We start from the raw sequence: 20833 nt of genomic DNA on the forward strand, positions 1-20833 counted from the left end.
TTTAGTTCTTCTGGTAAGCAATGGCACGAAAAATCTAATGTACGTTTTCCAAATTTATTGTTATAGGGTGGTTCATTCAATTTTTTTTTTTTAACTTGGAAACATCAAATTGAGATTTCCTTGGTATTGGGCTAAGGACAAAAACGGAGAAAAATAAAGAAATTTGAGGAGATAAAGTATAAAAAGAAGTAGTGTTTTGAATCATGAAGTTAAGAACTTAATGTTTGTAGATTTAATAAATGAGTATTCTTAACTTTCGAATGATACATTTACATATAAATTTTGAAAGCTACCCAAAATTTGAAGCTTCACAAACCATTCATTGTAATGCATTGATATAACATTAAACTGGATTTGGTGAATGACACAATTCTTCCTTTTTCAACTGCAATAATTTATTTCATATAATCAGCAACAACGTTTCGGGAAATATCCCCCATCTTCAGGTTGCTATAAAAACAAATTAGGATAGGATATTTTTATCAGGTAAATAGTTCATAAATAGTTTTGAAGTATATATGATATATTAATAGTGTTGTAAGCGCATGTTATGGGTTTTTGTTGAATTTGGTGTTATAGCAACCTGAAGAAGATGGGGGATATTTCCCGAAACGTTGTTGCTGATTATATGAAATAAATTATTGCAGTTGAAAAGGGAAGAATTGTGTCATTCACCAAATCCAGAGACTCTTTAATTCCAGAGACTCTTCGAGTAAAAGATCATTAAGTTTAAATATAACTTTATTTGTAATGAGAAATACCTATATTAATATATTAGTAATATAAATAACATTTGAATATTTGTTTTTTCTTTTGTATTTATTTTTGGAAGCGAAATACAGTACATAAATAGTGCGTTCACTAAGTTTCAAAACTGATCTTAGAACCAAAAATGAATTGAACATTTTTTGTACAGCGAACTTAAAGTGTCCAATATGTTTTATGATTACCATACACCGCTCCTAGCGTTTTAAGGGCCTCATCGAGGCTGCCGCTGGGATCTTGTCGATTTGCTTCTCTATGAGATCTATCTTAATTCATTGATTGAAGTCGCCTGGAGCTAAGTCAAGATTATATGATGATTTGTGTTGTGAACTTGGATAAAATACTTTTTTCCTGAGTTCAACGCCAAAGGAGCGACCCACAAAGTTTGTTCCTCCCAAACAGACTATCACAGCCCAGTTTTATGCTGGAGTGATCCACCGTTTGAAGAATCGATTGAACCGAGTCAGCCAGTTTAAACGTGGCTAAATACTAGGAGTATTCATGATGTGTTAAATGTAAAAAGTTTTACTATGTTAAATGTTGTAAGTATAGGACTGTGAGCAGTCTTATTTAAAGTCATGTTAAATGTTAAATGCATAAGAGACCCTAGTGGGTTTTCTGAACAACTTGTTTTATAACCTTTCTTTCCAAAACTTATTTTTTACTAAAACTTCTAAGTTTTGATTAAAGTAATTTATTACAACATGCCTAAAGTGAAAGTTGTGCTACTGAGTTGTGAGGAAGAGAATCAAGATGAGCTAATTGACAACTGTCATTACATTATTATTATTGTCATCTATTGCTTTATTAAATTTAAAAACGTCCAAAACAATACTAATACACAATCAACAAAACAAAAACTACGAGCAAGTAACCTAACACAACAACAAACAAAACGGTGATGAGTTCAGCTAGTCTGTAAGGTGAAGTCATTCTCCATTTAACAGACCGAGTAACAGACTCTCAACCATAACGTTTTAACAAAAAAGAAGGAAATATTTCTTTATTTAACAAAATTTTCTCCATTTAACACGTTAAACTGATGATCATGAATACCCCTACTATCGCACCCTCCCCAGCTTCCAGCGACTTCTTTTTGTTTCCTTGAATCAGAAAGACCTGAAAGGGAAGCGACTCGATACGATTCTAGCGCTCTAGCCAGCTTCGACGGGATCCCTGAAAGCCTTTCGCGCAAAGAGTTCCAGCGAGACTAGAAACAATAGAAAAAAGCTGACAGTGGTGTTGCTGCCAGAGGGTCATATATTTAAGACTTTAAGATCGATGTACACAAATTTTTAATTTTGAGATTAATCCTGAAACTTTGTGGACTCACAAAGTACAGATTTCTTACAGTAAACAATACCAGTTAAAACCTTAACAAGTACAACAAATTTTCTTTTAACAGAAAATTAGTGGATTTTGACAAAGACGAAGATGGAAGTTTGACCGAATTGATATCTGCTTGTATAGGCTGGAATTATGTCCGGATAGTATATTTTACATAAACGAAAAATCACTGACTGACAATAAGTTCTAATTTCGGCCCAGAGGTAAAGTTATCATGGCTAAATATGATTATTATTCAAATAAAAATCTGTTGCTGTGAGACCATCACATAACTTCCACTTACCCCCAACTTTGAGTTGAAATCCTCGCTTCTTTCAGAACAGATATTTTCATTTTACAATGGATTTCATATTAATTGTATTATATATTGTTCTTTGTTAGCACATTTTAAACTACATAAAACAAATAAATAATAAAAATAAGTAACCAGACCTTCCTCATGCTCTGCAACTCAATGATAATTGGTTTTAAAATCCATATTATTCCTGATTTCCAGGAATGGGTAAATGGCGAAACTCCCGCCTTTTTCGCTCCCGAAATCAAAGTAGGTTATAGTTGTAATCGATTATTCGTTGTGCATTATTAACGATCTGCCCTTAACTTTTTTGTTTAATTATGTATTAATGTGCCCTCGAAGTTGAATTAGAAGCCTCACATATGTCAACATTTTTCCTACCATAGTTATGAGATATAGCCATCTTCCGAGATAGTTTTGGAAGCATTAGAAGCATAGTTTTGGATGGAATTATGTGCTACTAAGACAAGCTTTTAATTTTATTACAGTTTTTAGTACCTTAGTGCTATACCAAAAGTTTAGTAAAGACCTACTTTTCTATTTTGCTAATTTATCATTCAACACTTAATATCTTTAAATCCGTCTACCGATCTAACTTTTAGTAGTAAGTAGTATATATTTGCTAAAATTTGAGTCATAGTTGAGATCTTTACGTTCAATAGTTCCCAATACACAGTTTTCCGAAAAGTAACATCTTGGGAACAATGAAAGTTAATACTTTTAAGGATTGGGTAAAGCCAGTCAAATGTCAAGTCTAAAAGTCTGCCCTAAGTCCACTGATTTTCTGTTTGGGATTAATTTATCACCTTAAGATACAAGACTTGAAGTGATTCCTTAGAAAAACAAAGAACTGGAGAAGATGGTAGGGGAGGGGAGGAGGTAGTGCGGTCAGCAACAAAACACAAATAAACAACAATTATTTATTCGCGCCGAAGTTTCGACCTAAGTTTCAGGTCTTCATCAGGGAGCTTGCGGGTAAGATCTCTCCCCAAACTTGAAACTTAGGTCGAAACGTCGGCACGAATAAATAATTGTTTGTTTATTTGTTCTTTTTTACTGACTGCACCCCTGACCATCTTCTCCACTTATAAATCTATGATCAACTATCTACACCTCATTAAAAAAAACATGACCAAATGACCCATTGGTTAGAGGTAGATCATATGAGGGCCCAGAATTTATTTTTTATATTTTGTGAAGTCACATTTTTTTATTTAATGTATTTGCATATTATTTCATAAGTCTCATACAAAAATATGAGCAACTAAAAAAAAAAAAAGAAAAAAGTACATCCAAGGCCATAAGAATATAGAAAAATATAATAATGAAAAAGAAATAAAGTATTTTTAAAAATATAGTAATAAAAAAAATGGGAACGGAGTAGCTCAGAGAGTAAGGCATTATGCTAATAACTCACGGGCCCGGGATCAAATTTGTCTGTTTCAGTTATTCATTTGATCTGATACTGTAGCTTGGAGTCAATATTGAGGGGTCACGTGGGGAGAGGGGTTCTGGGGCAAACACAGCTTCTTTTAAGTGGGTGCCCTTAATTAATTGGGTAAAAACCTGACAGTCGAGCATGATCTACAAATTACCTCCTTTTACAATCATTGTTCAAGAAACAGTACTTTTTTATAAAATACTTGAACCCCTGACTCTTCTTGGATTGTAGTGATAAAGGTAGTAATAAAATAAAAGTTAAATATAATAAAAATATACTTATTAAATGAAAATTATAATAAGTAACAATGATGTTGGTAATTTTTTTTTTTAATTTGGCACAAAATTAGTTTAAACTGTCCTCAACTTGTGAACAAATTTTCATGTTCATAAACCTAATTATAAGATTCACAACAATATGTTGTAGTAAAAATAAAAAATAATTGAAAAGTAAAGACTTTAAGTTTGGATATTTTGATTTTGACATGAGTTTCCAAAAAGTATTATTTATTAATAAAATTGTGATTGGAGCCACTTTATTTTAAGAAATGTGTTTATAAATGTTGTAATAATTTTATTTATTAAAAATAAAAATAAATAGAATTTTGATAGTTATATAAAACTTATTTCAAATATTAGAGATTAACTTGGGGTTCAAATTAAGAACATTAATATCAAATGGATAATAAAATTTATTCAAATTTAATAATATAAAAGAAAGACTCTTAATCTCAGGGCGTGTGGTTGCTAGACAATCAGAATACAGATACAATAATTTCTCTTAATTTAAATTAAAATCTATTTTACACATGTATCTATTATTATGCATACAAAACTAACCAAGCTCACGGTCTTCCTTTTGAGATCCTTGATGTTTTCTTTTCTCTTATTGTGCTGTCGTCCAAAAATGGTGGCTTCCTCTTCTTCTGGACAGAAATTGATGAGCACCTCTTCTTGCTCATGACCTCATCTCTCTTCCGCGCCACCGACCCGAGTGACCCCAGTTCAAAAACCCAAAACCTGCCTTGAGGTTACATGTAAACATCGATTGTCGCACAACAGTTTGGGATTTTTCCAAATGATTTACTTTCTGAATATTATTCATTAGCACTATTTCTTGATTTCTAACTATATTTTCAATTATGAGGGGACGAGTTAAAATAGTTTTTATGATATTTGAATCTGCTCACATGGCCTTGATTCAACGGACTTGACTGAAGAATACGTACCGCCATCTTGGCTTTGTTTGGAATACAACGTATTTCTTTTAGACAAAGAAAACTGGTTAGCTTGCTTTTTGGATAAACAAAACAAATTAACAATCTTAAAACGATACATAAAATAAAACATATTATAAACCCTTTATACATCAAAATATATTATTTACGCAAAAAGAGCATGTTACAATGTATTGTTGTTTTGGTCACATAAAACATTAAATTAATGAAAAAAAAGTTCAGCAACATATTAATTACCTTCAAATTATAACCTAATTACTCCTAATTATCTTTTTTAGAATTCTATCAGGCATAACTTAAGTCTGAACAAATGTTTTGTGAAAGTTCCTCGAAGCAAAGAAGAACCTGGAAAAGGAGGATTTTGGAGGCTAGACATGGAGAGTTTGGAAAGAGGCCATACTACAAGACCAAGAAATAGTAAGTCAACCCATTTGTTTAATTATTCCCAATATAACTAAAAGATCAATTTATTTATATGTTATTGTGGCATCCTGGTTGTGAACTCTAATGTACATGTTCCATTCAATAATCAAAAATTAAATACCTATGGCTAAAGTCGTGTAGAATTGACGGTGTTTTTGTTGTTTGGGAATAATAATGTTTGACTTCTGAACCATCATAATTTTATAACTTACATAGGATACAATTTTATCGATTCTATAAAATTAAATAATTGGTCCATTTTGCCTTTTTTTATACTTTGAATTAAAAACTAAATATCTTGAACTAGAACGAATAATCATTGCAGCGATAATGTAAACTCATTTAGAAGAAATGCCTTGCTCAAAAATGAGATTACAGATAAAAAAAAGTGTAGAAGTATTATAGTATCATGCCTTAATCATGTAAAATCGATTCTGATACATGTTTAATAAAAAATCTCCTTATTGTTTAACTATTATATCAACATATCTCAAGACTAAAGAAATAAAAAAGGATATTTTATGAAGATTTTTGTGATATACTTTAATGACGTAAAGGCAAAATTTTTTGTTTTTGATATATTAAAATCTATATAAAGTGGTTCCCTTTTTGATCACAATAGTCAGTCATACTGTTTTGTGAGTAGAATAGAGAATAGAAGGGCATTAGATCTTAAGTCAGCATAAGAAACAAAATAGCAGATGGTAATGTCGAGTTCCAAGTTCAATTTTGAATGATACGTCACTATGGTAATGAATCTTAAAAAATTGGTCCCATAGTCTCCAATAAAAGCTGCAAGTTGGGGGCAACATGATTTGTTTGCTGAAGGGTATATATGAAAATTTATGAGTAGCAACAGCTCTTTTTTTTTACGAACTAGATTTGTACATTAATTTTATATATTAGAAACATTTGAAAAAAGAAAAAGTATTAAATAATGTTATTAATTAAAAATCTATTAATACTAAAATAAAATTAAAAATTGGATAGATAATTAAATGGGAAACTGCCAAAAATACTGCTAACACAGCTAATTCATGGAACAAGGAGAAGGAGACAAAAGCTGAGATAGTTTGATGTTGTTGGGGTGGGGGGTGCCTACAATATCCTGAAAGTCAGGAACTAGATGGTGAAACAGATAAACTACTAACAGTTTTTTAAAACCTTCTATATAGTGAAATTAGCACATAATAAAGGAAAAATACATCACCTAATAAAGGAAAAAATATCGAAAGAATGTAATAAAATTATTTTGAAATTCATTGCAATTAAAATAGTCAGTTTTAAGTAAAAAAAGAAATAAACTTTGTGAAGAGAAGATGGTCGGGGGTGCGGTCAGCAAGAAATACAGAAATCATCTAAACAACTTTTATTTGTGCCAATAAAAAATAAGTTGTGGCACAAATAAATTTAAGTTTTTGTTTATATGTGTATTTTTTGCTGACTGCACCCTCCCCTCCTCCCCCGGCGATCTTCAGCTGATATTAATATACAGTCTACTATAAACACCTCATTTGAACTAAAATTTGATTTAGAAAGCTTAAGTTATCCGTTATAAGTAAAAATGAATTACACTAGCATTGACCGTAGGTGCACATGGTAATGGCATTTTAGGAGCTTCAGCATTATAAAATAAAATTATTCTTTTAGATTTTTATTTTGGATACTTCATTATGAAGAAAATTTTCTTCACAGTATAATTGTAGGAGAAAAATGAGGTTGAATTTAACTAATCAACAGACTAAAATTGCTTGTGAAATGAGAAAAACTCTTATGTTTAGCCAAAAAAATGATATAAAACCAATCAGACAGTGCTGATTGGGTGCCAAGTCTATATAAAATGTTAAATATTGTTTATTATATATAAATTTATTATTAATTGCTATTTATGATGAAAATATCAAATAGCTGTTATGTGGAAAACTAGTCATTATAAAATTTATGTCTTGCAAAATGAGCAGTAGAAAAAGTCTGATAACATGAATATGAAAACTTCTTGTTACACGATATTTAATTTTTAATCAATATTTATTTGTTTTATTTAATTGATTTCCAGTGTATTGTTTCTTTTTGTAAACATCATTATTTTCCATCCTCATTTCAAAATATGATTAATTTTCAGGGGTTCACAATTCCGCAAAGAGCATAAATGGTGAAAAACCCATAGGAACTAAAAAACGGGAAAAGACAGCAGGAACAAATGTGAAATTTCCATCACCTGAAAAAACCCAAGAAATATTTTTAGGATTTGACCAAGGACCGAATGTGGTGGTAGAACCATTACCAGAAGACGAACTCTCTTCAATCCTGCTGGGAGGAGGTAGTGGTGGCTGGGATGAAAGTCAACTAGAATTGCTGCATTCCCTTTTAGATACGTTATGAACATGAAAATTATCTGTACAAAATGGAGGTTTGTTCCCACCTTTGAAACTTGTGTACCTTAACCATGTTTTCTATGGGTTAATCTCTTGGTGGAGATGAACAAATGGGTTTTAAGGTTGGTTAAAATGAGTAGGGTTTTGTACTGTACTATTCTTTCATTAATAAATATGAGAGTCTATACTTGAATTTTCAGTCAAGTCATTTACTTTTGTCCTGGTTTTGATATTTATAAAATTTATTTATTGAAAATTTTCAAATCTGTTTATACTTAGACTTATATGAAAATTCAAAGCCAAAACACATTTGTTATTTTTCTACACTAATTTTCAGGTCTTTTTTAATTACACTATTTTGTGGGATATTGACTACCGATGAAACAAAAAATTTATTTAATTAAATTTAATGATGCACAATGTTCGGTAACAAAAATAATGCACAATCAAACTATGAATCAGGTTATAAATTATTTTTGTGCCATGTAAATATTTTAAAACTTTTTGAGACATGTAAACCTTTGAAATGATTTTTGAATAATGTTTCAATTACATTTCACAAAATTATTCATCAGTCTTACAATTAAAACTTAGCTTTATTACTTTTAAACATGTTTCCTACTTCTAGGTTCACTTGTCTCATGTTACATTTAATTATTGTTTCTTTTATTGATAAGGGTATTGATATTATGTGCCTTTTTTCCTAAAATATAAATAAAAGATTATTTTTGCTCAAAAATATTAACTCTTCCGTCCAGTTTATGTGCTATTGTTGGTGGTTTTCAATACAAATATTTTATGAGTAATTATAAGGCTTGAATAGCTATAAGAAAGTATTGAGTACATTATTAGGCAATTCCGTCCAATTGGCCTTGAAAAGTTAGGTGCTTAATTTATTAAAACGTGGTAGGTTCCGTCCAGAGGTTGTGAAATATTATATTTATTTTGACATTTTGAAAAGAAAGTTTATCTCGATGGTTAGGAAAGATAGATTGTTTCTTATTTAAATTATATAGGTATTTTTATAAATTATATGTACGGATAGAAAACAAGGGAAGTTGTGGTTGTTTTAATTTTAAAGGCACGATCAAAGAAAAAATTATATTGAATTCTATATTCAGATATTTTAAATTATTTTTATAGTTATTTGAGAAGAAATAGTCTGTTCCAAATAAATAACCATTTTTATTTATTTTATTTTTTGAACCAGAAATATATACATTTGTATGCCTATTTAAAGATTAATATTTTAAATTGGAAGAAGATTGTTGATCATATGAAATAGATTGTATAAAGATAGTCCGGGTGGCGGTTAATAAAGGTATAAAAATAGTCAAAGAAAACTATTTATTGTCATCTTTGTTTCAATCTGACAGCACTGAATAAGCAATGTGGGGACAGCAAGCCCCAGCAATGTGGGGCGAAACATTGGTTAACAATAATTAGTTTTTTTTTTTTACTATTTTGACACCTTTATTGACCGCCACCTGGACTATCTTCTTCCTACAATTAATGTTCTAAGTTATCTTTCCTTTTCATATTAGATTTTAGTATAACTTATTTTTTACTTTATTCACTTCTTTGATTATGCCTTTCCATAAAATTATTATAAACAACTTTTCTTCCACCTAATATTTTATTGAACATTGGCCTTTTTGAATCTTTATGAAAATCTCATTGAAATTATAAATCTTCCATGACATTTATGCTGGAAAACATAATTAAAATTAACTAATGCACAGTTCTGTAATAAATTCAAAATTCATAACCTATTTATGTTTTAAATTTGTGAAATTTCAATTAGAAATATTAATGTTATAGAAGGAGGTTTGATTTTACATTGGTTTGTGCATTGGATTCTTGCTAAATTAAAATAATATTTTGTTCACTATTTCAGTCCTTTTGTTTTTTGTAATATGTACATATTTATTGATGCATATACAACCATGTCTATATTTATATGAATTACGAAACTTTTTATTTTATCTTGCGAGATCGATTAGTAATACATGAATTGATTAAGTGTAGGAATAATGTAGGCTGTAGCAATAGGAAACAAACATTTATTCTTTAAATAACTATGGTTATTACCTTAAGCAGTATTATGGAATTTTCAACTTTTTTTTTTTTAAAACAAAACTTTTTGAACTGTTGTACAAAATATTCACATTTTTATTTATTAATATGTAAACATTCAGCAAATCTTGCAAAACTGTTATATTTTCTATACCACTTTTTTGTTAATTATACTACTAGAAATAGTTTTAAATTGGAGAATTTTGTAAGTTTTTTGTTTTAAGGTTTGAATTTGATTGATAATTGTGAAAATTTGTTATTTGTATTAAGTTTTAAGTGAAATAATAAAATACCAGTCAATGTCACTAGTCTTTAGCTTAGCTGTACCATAGGAGTATACTCAATATAGATATTTATGTTTAAAATTGTTTGAATTCATCTTTAAACCCTCTAGAATCCTCCTTTAATTTATAGAAAACAATATATTATAATTTAGATTCAACTAAACATTGTTTAGCTTACTGATGAATGGGGTAGCTCAGTAAGTAAGGCTTTACAATCTCCTGGATCTGGATTTGAATCCGGCCGTGGCAGATAATTATTTATTCTGTTATATCAGCCTTGAATCAACCCTGTTGGTTTAGGAGTCTTCCTGGGGCATCTCTATTAAGGTTTACCCTAAATTGGGGAAAAATCATGATGTTTGAGCATGATTTTGAACAAATCATTTCCTTGCAAACCCCTGTCCTAATTCATTCTAACCACCACCAGGTTATCTCATTTTTCAATTCTAAACAGCCAAATACAAATTTCACTATATTTATCTGTTTAATTCTATACCTTTGTTTACATTAAAAACTCCTTCGCAGACCTGATGAAGACCTACAATATGCGTCAAAAAATAAGTGCTTAATAAATAATCAACACTATGCTTTAGTGTTGTTTTTTTTTACTACTTTCCAGACCAGCACCTTCTTAATATATTTTTTAAAAATATTCAGTGTCTCTATTCCTAGCATGAATAAAAATGTGTTAAACACTACAACATTTCTAGGAAAAAATTTTTAATAAAATTATTTTCCCAATTTTCAACAAAAGGCCTTTTTCTACCCTTCTGTAGTGCAATGACCTGGGTTTCACAGCTTACTTCATTTCAAATGCATTCAAGAGTATTCGAGATTGGATATTGTGGTTGGCATTGATTAATTAAGTAATTAATTGGCACTCAATTCCAAATTCATAATGCCACTATATCTTCATGTATTTGAACACAAGTTAACAATAACATAGGTTATTTCTTGTTAATGTCGAGAGTACTGACACAACAGGTAATTTGGTAATAGTATCTGAAGAAATCTGAAAAAAAAAAGTTCGCAAGACAATGTGGTACTTATAATTAACACCACAATGTAGGTCCTCTAAGGATTTTTTAATATAAACAAAGGTATAGATTTAAATAGACAAATATAGTAAAATTTGTAGTTGACTGTTTAGAATTGAGGAATAAGATAAAGGTTAGAATGAAAATTAAAATAGTAAACAAAATATTTTTTGAAAGTCATCATTTTAACCTGGAAGTCTTCAAAGTTCTTTTCTTTTGTATTTTGTTTCTTTAGCCCTTAATACATGCTGTGAATGTTGAAATGTTTCCATATTTTTTTTACTATTTTGAGTTCCATTCATACCGCCTCCTCAGTAAATATAAACATTGGCATATAATTATTAGTTATCCATTAAACCAATCTTGGACAGCGGTTTTGCAAGGAAGTGATTTGATGAAATTCATGCTCAAACACCAGGATTTTTCCTCAATTAAGTACCCACTTAACAGAGGCTGGGTATGCCTAAAAAATCATCCTAATTTCTAAATAAATTAATTAGTCTTTGTTACAAATGTTTTATAGGCAGCAGGTTAATTCAATTTACTGACCATTTTGCAAACTGTTAAAAAAAGAATTTATTCTTTGGGAGCCAATTTTTATCTTTCTATTAATCTTTCCATTTTTTTCCATTTTGAAGTTCAAGAATCCAAACTTTGTGGTACCATTGTGATTCTTACAATATTGGCCTAAGGAGAACTGCAAGTACAAAATTTAAATGGTAAAGAAATTTTATGAGAAGAAGGTGGTTGGTAAATATTGAAACTAGAATATTGAAACTGTATGGGACTTTAGTAATATTAAAATTGAACTTGGGCAATAAAACATCACAAATTATTAATTTATAAATCATAATTTTAAAAGTTGATCGACATTATTAAATTAAAATCTTAAAATGTAGTCAGTTCAATTAAAATAAAATTAAATCTGTACCGCTACAACCCATGAAGTGTAAGGAATGTAGTACTTTGTAAAAAATTACTGTTGCTCGATTAATAGTCATGCTGTCGGGATCCCTCAATGAAGTTGGTACCCTTAATTAGGTAAAAATCTGGACTAAATCAAGTGGCACAACTTTTCTTTTTTTTAAATTGAAATAAGATTTTAATTTAATATTGCCAATCGACTTTTAGAATTATGATTTATAAATGTTTAATAATTTTATATTGATTATTACTAATATATTTTATATTAATTAATATTACTATATTCTGGTAAGTTTCAATATTCTTGAAATATTATACTATAAATTTTCTTCAATACTTCTTATGTACCTATATTATCTGTTATCTTTTTATGTTTCTTGTTATTTTGTATTTCCTTTTATTCATTATGGTTGTTATTTTGTTTTTGTTCTTAGTTTTGATGAAGGCCTGAAGTTCTGGCCAAAATGTTGGCACTAATTAATAAAGTTTTACTTATTTATGCTCTTCCACTGACTGCACCCCAACCATCTTCTCATCTAATCCACAGTTAATGAACTCATCATAGTAAAAAAAATTATTTAAAAAAAAAGGATAGACATTATTTTATTACAATCAGTAACGAGTATTTTATACTGGTTACAAAATAACTTTTGTGGTTCTGAGTGAAAATCATAAAAAAGTACAGTTTTCTGAAAGTAAAGCCTATGTTTATAAAATTCCAATTTTCCTGGAATTCCTGAATCCGATCTGGAGGAATCATGGAAACAATGGATTTGAATGTCTCTAGCTGCAAAATGGAACATAAGGAGAAGAAAAAGATGGTCCAAGTGGAGAAAAACATTGACCAGATAGTGCCAAATATTTGAGTCACAGGTTGAAAAAATGTTATATGTTACAATTTTCAAATTGTGCAGAACAGTCAAAATTATGTCTGACTCTAATTACGTTTTTATTAATCTTTTGTGTTCCTAATAAGGTGGTCCTGATATTGGCAATTCATAAACCGTACTATGGTTTAAGTAACACTTTTAATAAACTTAATTAACACTTTAACTGTAGGGCCTCCCTTAGAAAACCACATTTTTTAAATTAATATTTTCTTTTCTTTTAATTTAAATAAGCGTTATATAATGTATGAATTCTTGCTTACCACTGTGGCTTGATGACAATGTGCCTTCAACGTGGTCAAAGTGTTAAATAATAAAAAAGCAATCAAATATTGAAACATATAAAATTATTCTAGCCTATGACTCAATTATTAAATGCAGACTTTTTTATATGCATTTTAGGTCTTCATCAAGCAGTCAATGTTATTGTATTTAGAGTTTGTTTAAATCACCAGCCACGTCGAAGTCTAAACATCAGCATTCAATACTTAATTGGATATATACTTTAATGGTTTTTCATGTCTGTATCTCATTCTTGATTTACCAAAGTCAACCATCAATAAGTAACTTGAGAAAGATATCACATTTTTACTGATCAGAGCAAATTGTAAAAAAAAAAACAGCAAGAGTCAGTGTAGAATAAATAAGTAATTTTGTGAGCACTTTTTTATTTTGTTATTAAAACTGTTTAAAACTAAATCTATGATCATGGGAGTTTACAAGGAGAAATGAACAAAACACTTTGAAATAAATAAAACCAATGACTATTTACATTTGATTGTATTTTATGATATAAATTTTAACAAATCATTTGTGACAGGATTGTACAAGTTTTATATTCTACAAATATATACACAAAGCAACCACATACTTTTTATCGAAATAAAAACAAAAATTGAGTTTTAAAAATATACTTCATTTACACTGAGAATCTTTGGTTATTAAAAATAGTTTAAAACTACATTCTTAATAAGAAGCAACCAAATACACTAGAGCTATTTGATATGTATTAATTAACAGTGATTGCTAATGATAATTTATGAAGCACAAAACTACGTCAAACACACAAAGAAAACAAGTTTGTACTTAGGCCTTAAAAAAAATTGGATACTAGTTATTAAATAGAATAATGTAAAGTTTATTACATAATAAGTTTGTCATATAAATTTAAATGAATAGATCAATTAAAGAGACTATGCATATTACAAATTACTAATTCTGAATGATATTGTAAAAATATGATCATTATTGTTTATTCTCGTTCACAATTTATAGTTCTTAGCAGTATTTTGGTCTTTATTGAAGTCTAATATAAACAAGTCCTAAATTTATATAGAATCTGAGGATAAATAACAGTTTAAAATGTATAACTTTAATTTATATCTAAAAAACAAACCAAAGAAACATGAAAAACATGTCCATAAAAGAATTATAGACATACACACCCAATCACATATGCACACGAATATGTATATACATATCTATAACTAATAAATATTACAATCGTTTAAGATAGTTTAATTATCACAGCTATCATTGGCACCAATATATGCAAGAATGCGATTGTTATATTGCTAATGATGTTTTAAATAGAAGAGATCAAGAAAGCAAGATTATTATATTATAAATAATCATTAATAATATCATTTCCAATTTTTTTTATCAAACTTATACCACTTGAAGGGTGGAGGGAAAAAAATAAGAATTACAACAATTTTGAAATTTATAGAAAATTTTATATAGAACATAATTATAGTTAATTTTTATGTCTGCAGAGCATAAATTTTGTTCCTTAGTAAAGATAGTTTTAAAAATATTTAGTCATTCAAGTTACCCAAATTTAAAAAAAAAAATACACTATTTACTATTTCCCTAAACCCTTCAAAGGAACTAAATAAATCAGTAATAAAATAATAATAATTTACCTTTTTCCACATATATTATTTAATCATATAACACAGAATCTACAAACAAAAACTATGAAAGTTTAGTTGATGATATCTGTTAATTGTTATATATTTTCGTATACTAAAACTGAACTCCATTTTCTACCATCAAGTACAGATTGTATTCAATCTCAAGATCCCAAGTAGGTGTAGTAATAATAATGATTGTAAAGGAAGTAAAAAGGAAAGATGATTAAGAAAAACCAAAGTCAAATTTTATCACATGAACAGTTTTCTTACCTCATACCACCAACTTGAGGTAAGAAAATATATTCTTCAGGTATTATAAAATTGTACATAATAATTACAGAAATGATTTTGGTGCAATAAAAAAAAAACGTAAAGTGGAAAAACCAAAATGTGCAAAATCGTGCAGTAAAAGCTAAACTCGCTATACATATTACCTACATTTATGCAAACGTTCATAAAAAGAAAAATTGATTAAAAACCTAATTTTTTCCATTATTGAAGAGCTATGAGAAAGAAAATTGTATTAAAAGATTTTATATCCCTGGATAGCTGGAATTCAATTATTCAACTTATTTAAGAAATTTGAAACTGTATTTACATAAAAATACATCTAGTAAATGTGATGTTAGTTCTATTACAATGGCATGAAATAGGCTTGTAGAGAAACTACCCATTGGTAGCACTCTAATAACATTTCTACATCTAGGAATAGAGTTGGAGGGAGGAAGACTCTAGGAATAGAGTTCTACCCGTAAGGTTAGAAACTAGTGGGTGTGGGTGATTAAGGAGTTTAAAATGAAAGGATTGATATTTCGTACAGACTAGATCAACTTCATATGGAACATTAAGGTCTTAATGGATGATTTTTTTGTGACAAAATATCAAGAAGCATTACAGACTTTACGAAGGATTTTGGATTTTAAGGATTGGATAGAGAAGGAACATGATGGTTTAGAGGAGCCCCAAAGTGTAACTGCTTATGTTCAGATAGGCCTTATTATAGTCATGTAGATCAGTTTTTGTGATGAATTGGAGCTTAGATAGTTTGTCTAGGAAGTGTTAGAATAGTTGAAATCAACATGCAATTCCCTGCCTTTTCATTCTTTTAAGAGGATTTCAAGTCAGTCGTTTGTCCTGACTTAGTCCAAGCTAGCAGGTCTGTTCAATAGAGGTAATTTTATGTTTTAGTAAAAATATGTAAGGCACTATATAGAAAGGATTATTTGAAAATATTTTTCCAAGTAAAATTCCCTATTTATATTTCCTCAACAATTTAACGTTGCATGTTCTTGTAACTAGGTTTTCAAATGTGTGAGAAAAATAAAATGAAGTAGATTAACAAATTTCAAATGAAAAACTAACTTTATATTAAAATTATACACTCTGATGATCCTTTTTTATATATCTCCAACAAAAAAAAGAAAATTTTCTCACTAGTTAAACAGAAACAATTTGTTTGCATCTCAGATCAACTTGAAACCTTTCTTTATCATACCTCTTTTGACTAAATTAAAATATTTTGGCATTCTCAAAAAGAAAAATTTTCTTTTCAATTAAAACAATAAGATACACATTTGTTAGATTTTAAGGCAATAAAAACTCATTGTAAAATATTTAAAAATTAAAAATATACAGTCTTATAACTCGAATTCAAAGAGAAAAAGTATCATGAATTCAGAAAGAAATCTCCAGAGGAAGAAAATGGAGTTTATTTTCAATTTTAGCATACAAAAAATGCATAAAAAAAATTAAAAACAAGAGATGTATTTTGCTAACCATAGATTCAATATGAGAAAAAGATGGTGTGGTGGATTTATGCAAGGGTGTGGTAATTAAAGATACATAAATAAGAAAACTTATTTTATTTGTGCTGACGTTACGGCTTGAACTTGTGTCAGAGAAAAATAAAAATAAAAATATATCAAACAAACTAGGAAATATATTTAACAAGAAATTGAGTGGATGGTAGATGATATTAACCCAAGATAAAATGTAATATTGTTATAATATATTATTTTCAGTTAGTATAATCTACTATCTACTTAATTTTTTGTTATATATGTTTCCTAGCTTATTTGATATATTATATTTGTCTAAATTAAGGTTGCTATCTCATTTTTTATTTTCAACTCTGGTAAAAATCTAAAATTCATGCCGATACATTGGCACAAATAAAATAAATTTTACTTATTTGTGTATTTTATTGAATTCACATCCAACCATCTTTTTCACACAAAGAACATAAAGATCAGCCAAAATTATCACATCAAACCTTTGGTTGTAGACTTGTGTAATTAATACTATAACTAAGACAGCATAGATTACAGAAATAGCATCAAGTATAACGAACATGAACAATTATTATTTATATATTGGTCTCACTGAGGATATCATACATCATTTTATGAGCTTATTTTTGTACAGAAAGTCTTGCTATCAAAATGATATTATATGTGCAGAGCAAATAAATTATAAATTTACTAAATGTACTAACCAACTCATATTAAATCAGATATACCAAATCCTGGTTCAAAATTTGGCATTACGATTTTTCATAAATATTTCAATTAATATCCCTCCCATATTGTAACCACAGATTATTACTACTTTAGAATAATGGCGTCTGACAAATAATGCTCTAAATAAACATATTGGAAATGGATAATAAGGCTTGGGGGTACTAACAAAGTATTTCTATATTTTGATAACATTATGTATCTTTGATTACATTAAAACTGGAAATGAACCAAACCTATAATAGCACTGTATTATGAAATCAATTCCAGTTTTGGTGTGTTAAGTACGAGGAGAGATTAAGGGTCAGTATTGTGGAGCATTTTACTCAGAGATTCTGTTGCAGATTGTATACAGAAAACTTTGTTATAACAATCTCTAAGGAACCACAGACAAAGAGTGCTGTAACATGGGTATTGCATAAAAATAGCTAGATTTAATTTTTGAAATTTATTTAAGATTCTCGTTTTAATTATTTTTAAATTATAGTATTTTATAATTGATTTTGATGTTCCATCTCAGATCCAAAGTAAATGTGTAAACTGTCTGCAACGTATTTAAAAAATCTGATGACTGATGCATTTTCATTCTATTCCCTTTCTCATTGTTTAGCTCTTTTAATACTATGTATCCTTAATGATGGAAATATCTTTTTAATTTAAATTAGATTAATCTAAATATTTAATTAAATGAATTTTTTTCTGTGATTTAAAAAGATTTTTGTAAACTGTTTTCTAGAAAGTGATAACAAACCAATTAAAACAACAAACCATGGAAACATCTTATTCAAACAACAATGGAATATTCTTTAGCATTATATCCAAAAAATCTTCAAAAAACTAATTTCTTCACGAAATTATTTATAATTCTTTTATAATATTATTATTTATAATAGTTTACTATTTCCTAGGGTCCTGTATTTAAAACTTCAAGTCAACCTGTCTCATGTTAAAAAAAAAAAATCAGTAAAAAACCAAAACAAAACATAATTGAAAGTATAATGAATTAAGTTTCATGAGAAAACCTCCAATTGTGACTAGGACTAAGGATAAAGAATGTGTTAGCTGGGTTATAAATGAGAGCATTATAACAAAGTTTTACTGTAAAAGAGAAAATATAAAAATTGAGTTATTTTATTGTTTGATACAATAAAAAAAGTAAAGTCAACTAATGACTTTTTCCATAAAAATCTTTCACAACCAACTGTTCAAAAAATAATTTGATGTAATTTTAAATATTTATAAACTTTAGAACAGCAGAAATATTAAATATCATGAAAATTTTGAAAATAAAGTTATTTTTCAAACAATAAAAACTTGATAAAACTTTAGAATTTCATGATATAATCACTATGGACAAGATCAACTGATTGAAGTCAACAACTTTTCTACTTTTTTTTTTTATCAGCATTAGCATACATAACTGACAGTCATATACATCAAAATATGATCAATTTATTTTTATTATTTTTTTAAAGCTGTCTCATACAGTATACATAAAAAAAAATTAATGTCTGCTTATTTAGATCAGCATGTATAGAATATTAACTAATGTTTGTAATAAAGTATATATAAATCAAGAAACAAATTTGACAAACTTTTTTTGTAACTACATAGCATGAAGACTTTTGTTAAATTGGTGTATTTAGAATATTTTTTTTTTAAAACTTGTTATAACGATGAATTTGATCAGTAAATAAAATCAGATGCATAGAATATAACATCATATATCTAAGATTAATTATTATCTGATTCCTTTTTTTTTTTTACTAATTAATCAATTCATGTAATTTAAAATTGTTTAAACCCTAAAGGATAGTAATACATAAATTACAACAGAATAAATATCACAAATAGATTTTCTTTTAATAAATTAGATAATATATTTTTAAATAAAAAAAATCTTTAAGCAAAAGAATTTTATTTATTGTGCTCAATTCTTAATGTAAATCAGAGATCACCAAACTTTTTTCAACATGTTTCCTAAAAGTCATTCAAACTTGTTGCTAGCACATACAAAATTTATTTGTTGTTGTTCAGTGAATCACACTAAATACATTTCTTTATAAAGAAATTTAATTAAAATAATAACTCATGAGACATACAGTTCTATCTCTTGATTAATAAGAGAACTAATGATTGGAACTATGAATTTCTAGGCTATATATCAGAAGTTGAAATCAACTACTTTTGTGACCTCTGATGTGAATCAAGGTTTGTATATAGTTTTATATAAAATAAATTGAATTACACTTATTGCACAAGTGATATTTATTTGTCATTAAAATAATTTTCAATTATAGTTAAAATGATAATTACATTTCAATACATTATATTGTATACCTATAATTGAGTTGATAAACTAACTCCTTTATGGACATAATTAGTATAGATCACCATAAGTAACTTATAATATATTATTTAAAACAAATTTAAATGAATAGGAATCAATGAAAAATAAAATAAAAACATACATATTTGAGGGTAGCTAAGCACCTAGAAGTTTCTTGACAGAATAACCAGGGAAAGCGTAAAAGAAAAGGAAAAACATCATCATAACGGCCAAAAACAGGAAAAATTTTAAGATTCGCCATTTGTAGTTATGCCAAACAATGTAGCGAATGGATTTCAATGGATTTAGGAACCACATAAATGATGCATCAGGGCGACTGGAACATAAATAATTATTATATCAGAAAAAATGTGTGCTTAATGAAACCTAAAAATACATATTTTTTAAAAATAGAAAGGTTTTTAATTCTTCTTAGAATTAAGGTCTGGTAGTCTGGTAGTACGAATCCAGTAATTAAAAAATGACTCGCTAGGAAAGTTACTTGAAGATGGAATGAAAAGTATCATTTCATGAAATTGAGAAAAACAAAAAACTAACTTTAACCATGATTTTAAAAAAAACCTATTCAATGATATTTTATCATATAAGTCATTATAATCCATTTTTATTTAATGCAATACAAATATAGATCTAGTCTATCTTCATAATTAAATGAATAATAAATGAGGTTAAAATAAACTGCAGTTTAAATGAATTATTATCAAAGTTTAACCTTCATAATACCACGGTCTGAAACTAACACATACGTAATACTGTTGAGGTCCTTTTAGGAACCCAATAAAATATTTGTATTTCTTATTTATTTTATTAATGCTGGTACCAACATTTCATTTTATTAGTGAGAATAAATGGGAGAATGGATTTTAAAAATATTTAGATAGAAAAAACAACATAATTTTTTATTCCATTCTTGTTATATGGTTGCACCTGGTTTTAAGTCTTCTGCTTCTTCCATGTCAA

General features: G+C 28.1%; 2 protein-coding genes across 4 annotated transcripts in view; one reads left to right on the forward strand and one right to left on the reverse strand.

The window, feature by feature from the left end:
• The window catches only part of LOC106685094 (forkhead box protein J1.2), a 39012-nt gene extending 29002 nt beyond the window's left edge, over window positions 1-10010 (forward strand). For all 3 annotated transcript variants that reach the window (XM_014427590.3, XM_067050612.1, XM_014427592.3), the window contains 2 exons: window positions 5364-5502; window positions 7631-10010. In XM_014427590.3, coding sequence (XP_014283076.1) covers window positions 5364-5502; window positions 7631-7890 — 399 coding nt within the window. In that variant the 3' untranslated portion in view covers window positions 7891-10010. The remainder of the gene's footprint in view (window positions 1-5363; window positions 5503-7630) is intronic.
• Window positions 10011-13864: 3854 nt separating this feature from the next.
• LOC106685085 (otoferlin) overlaps window positions 13865-20833 on the reverse strand; it is a gene marked incomplete at its 5' end in the record, with an annotated part of 241026 nt that continues 234057 nt past the window's right edge. The window contains 1 exon segment of the mRNA XM_024359161.2: window positions 13865-20189. Within this exon segment, the coding sequence (XP_024214929.2) occupies window positions 20009-20189 (181 nt within the window).

Source organism: Halyomorpha halys, unplaced genomic scaffold (assembly GCF_000696795.3).
Source record: "Halyomorpha halys isolate HHAL.00 unplaced genomic scaffold, Hhal_1.1 Scaffold657.1, whole genome shotgun sequence".
NCBI classification, from domain to species: Eukaryota; Metazoa; Arthropoda; class Insecta; order Hemiptera; family Pentatomidae; genus Halyomorpha; species Halyomorpha halys.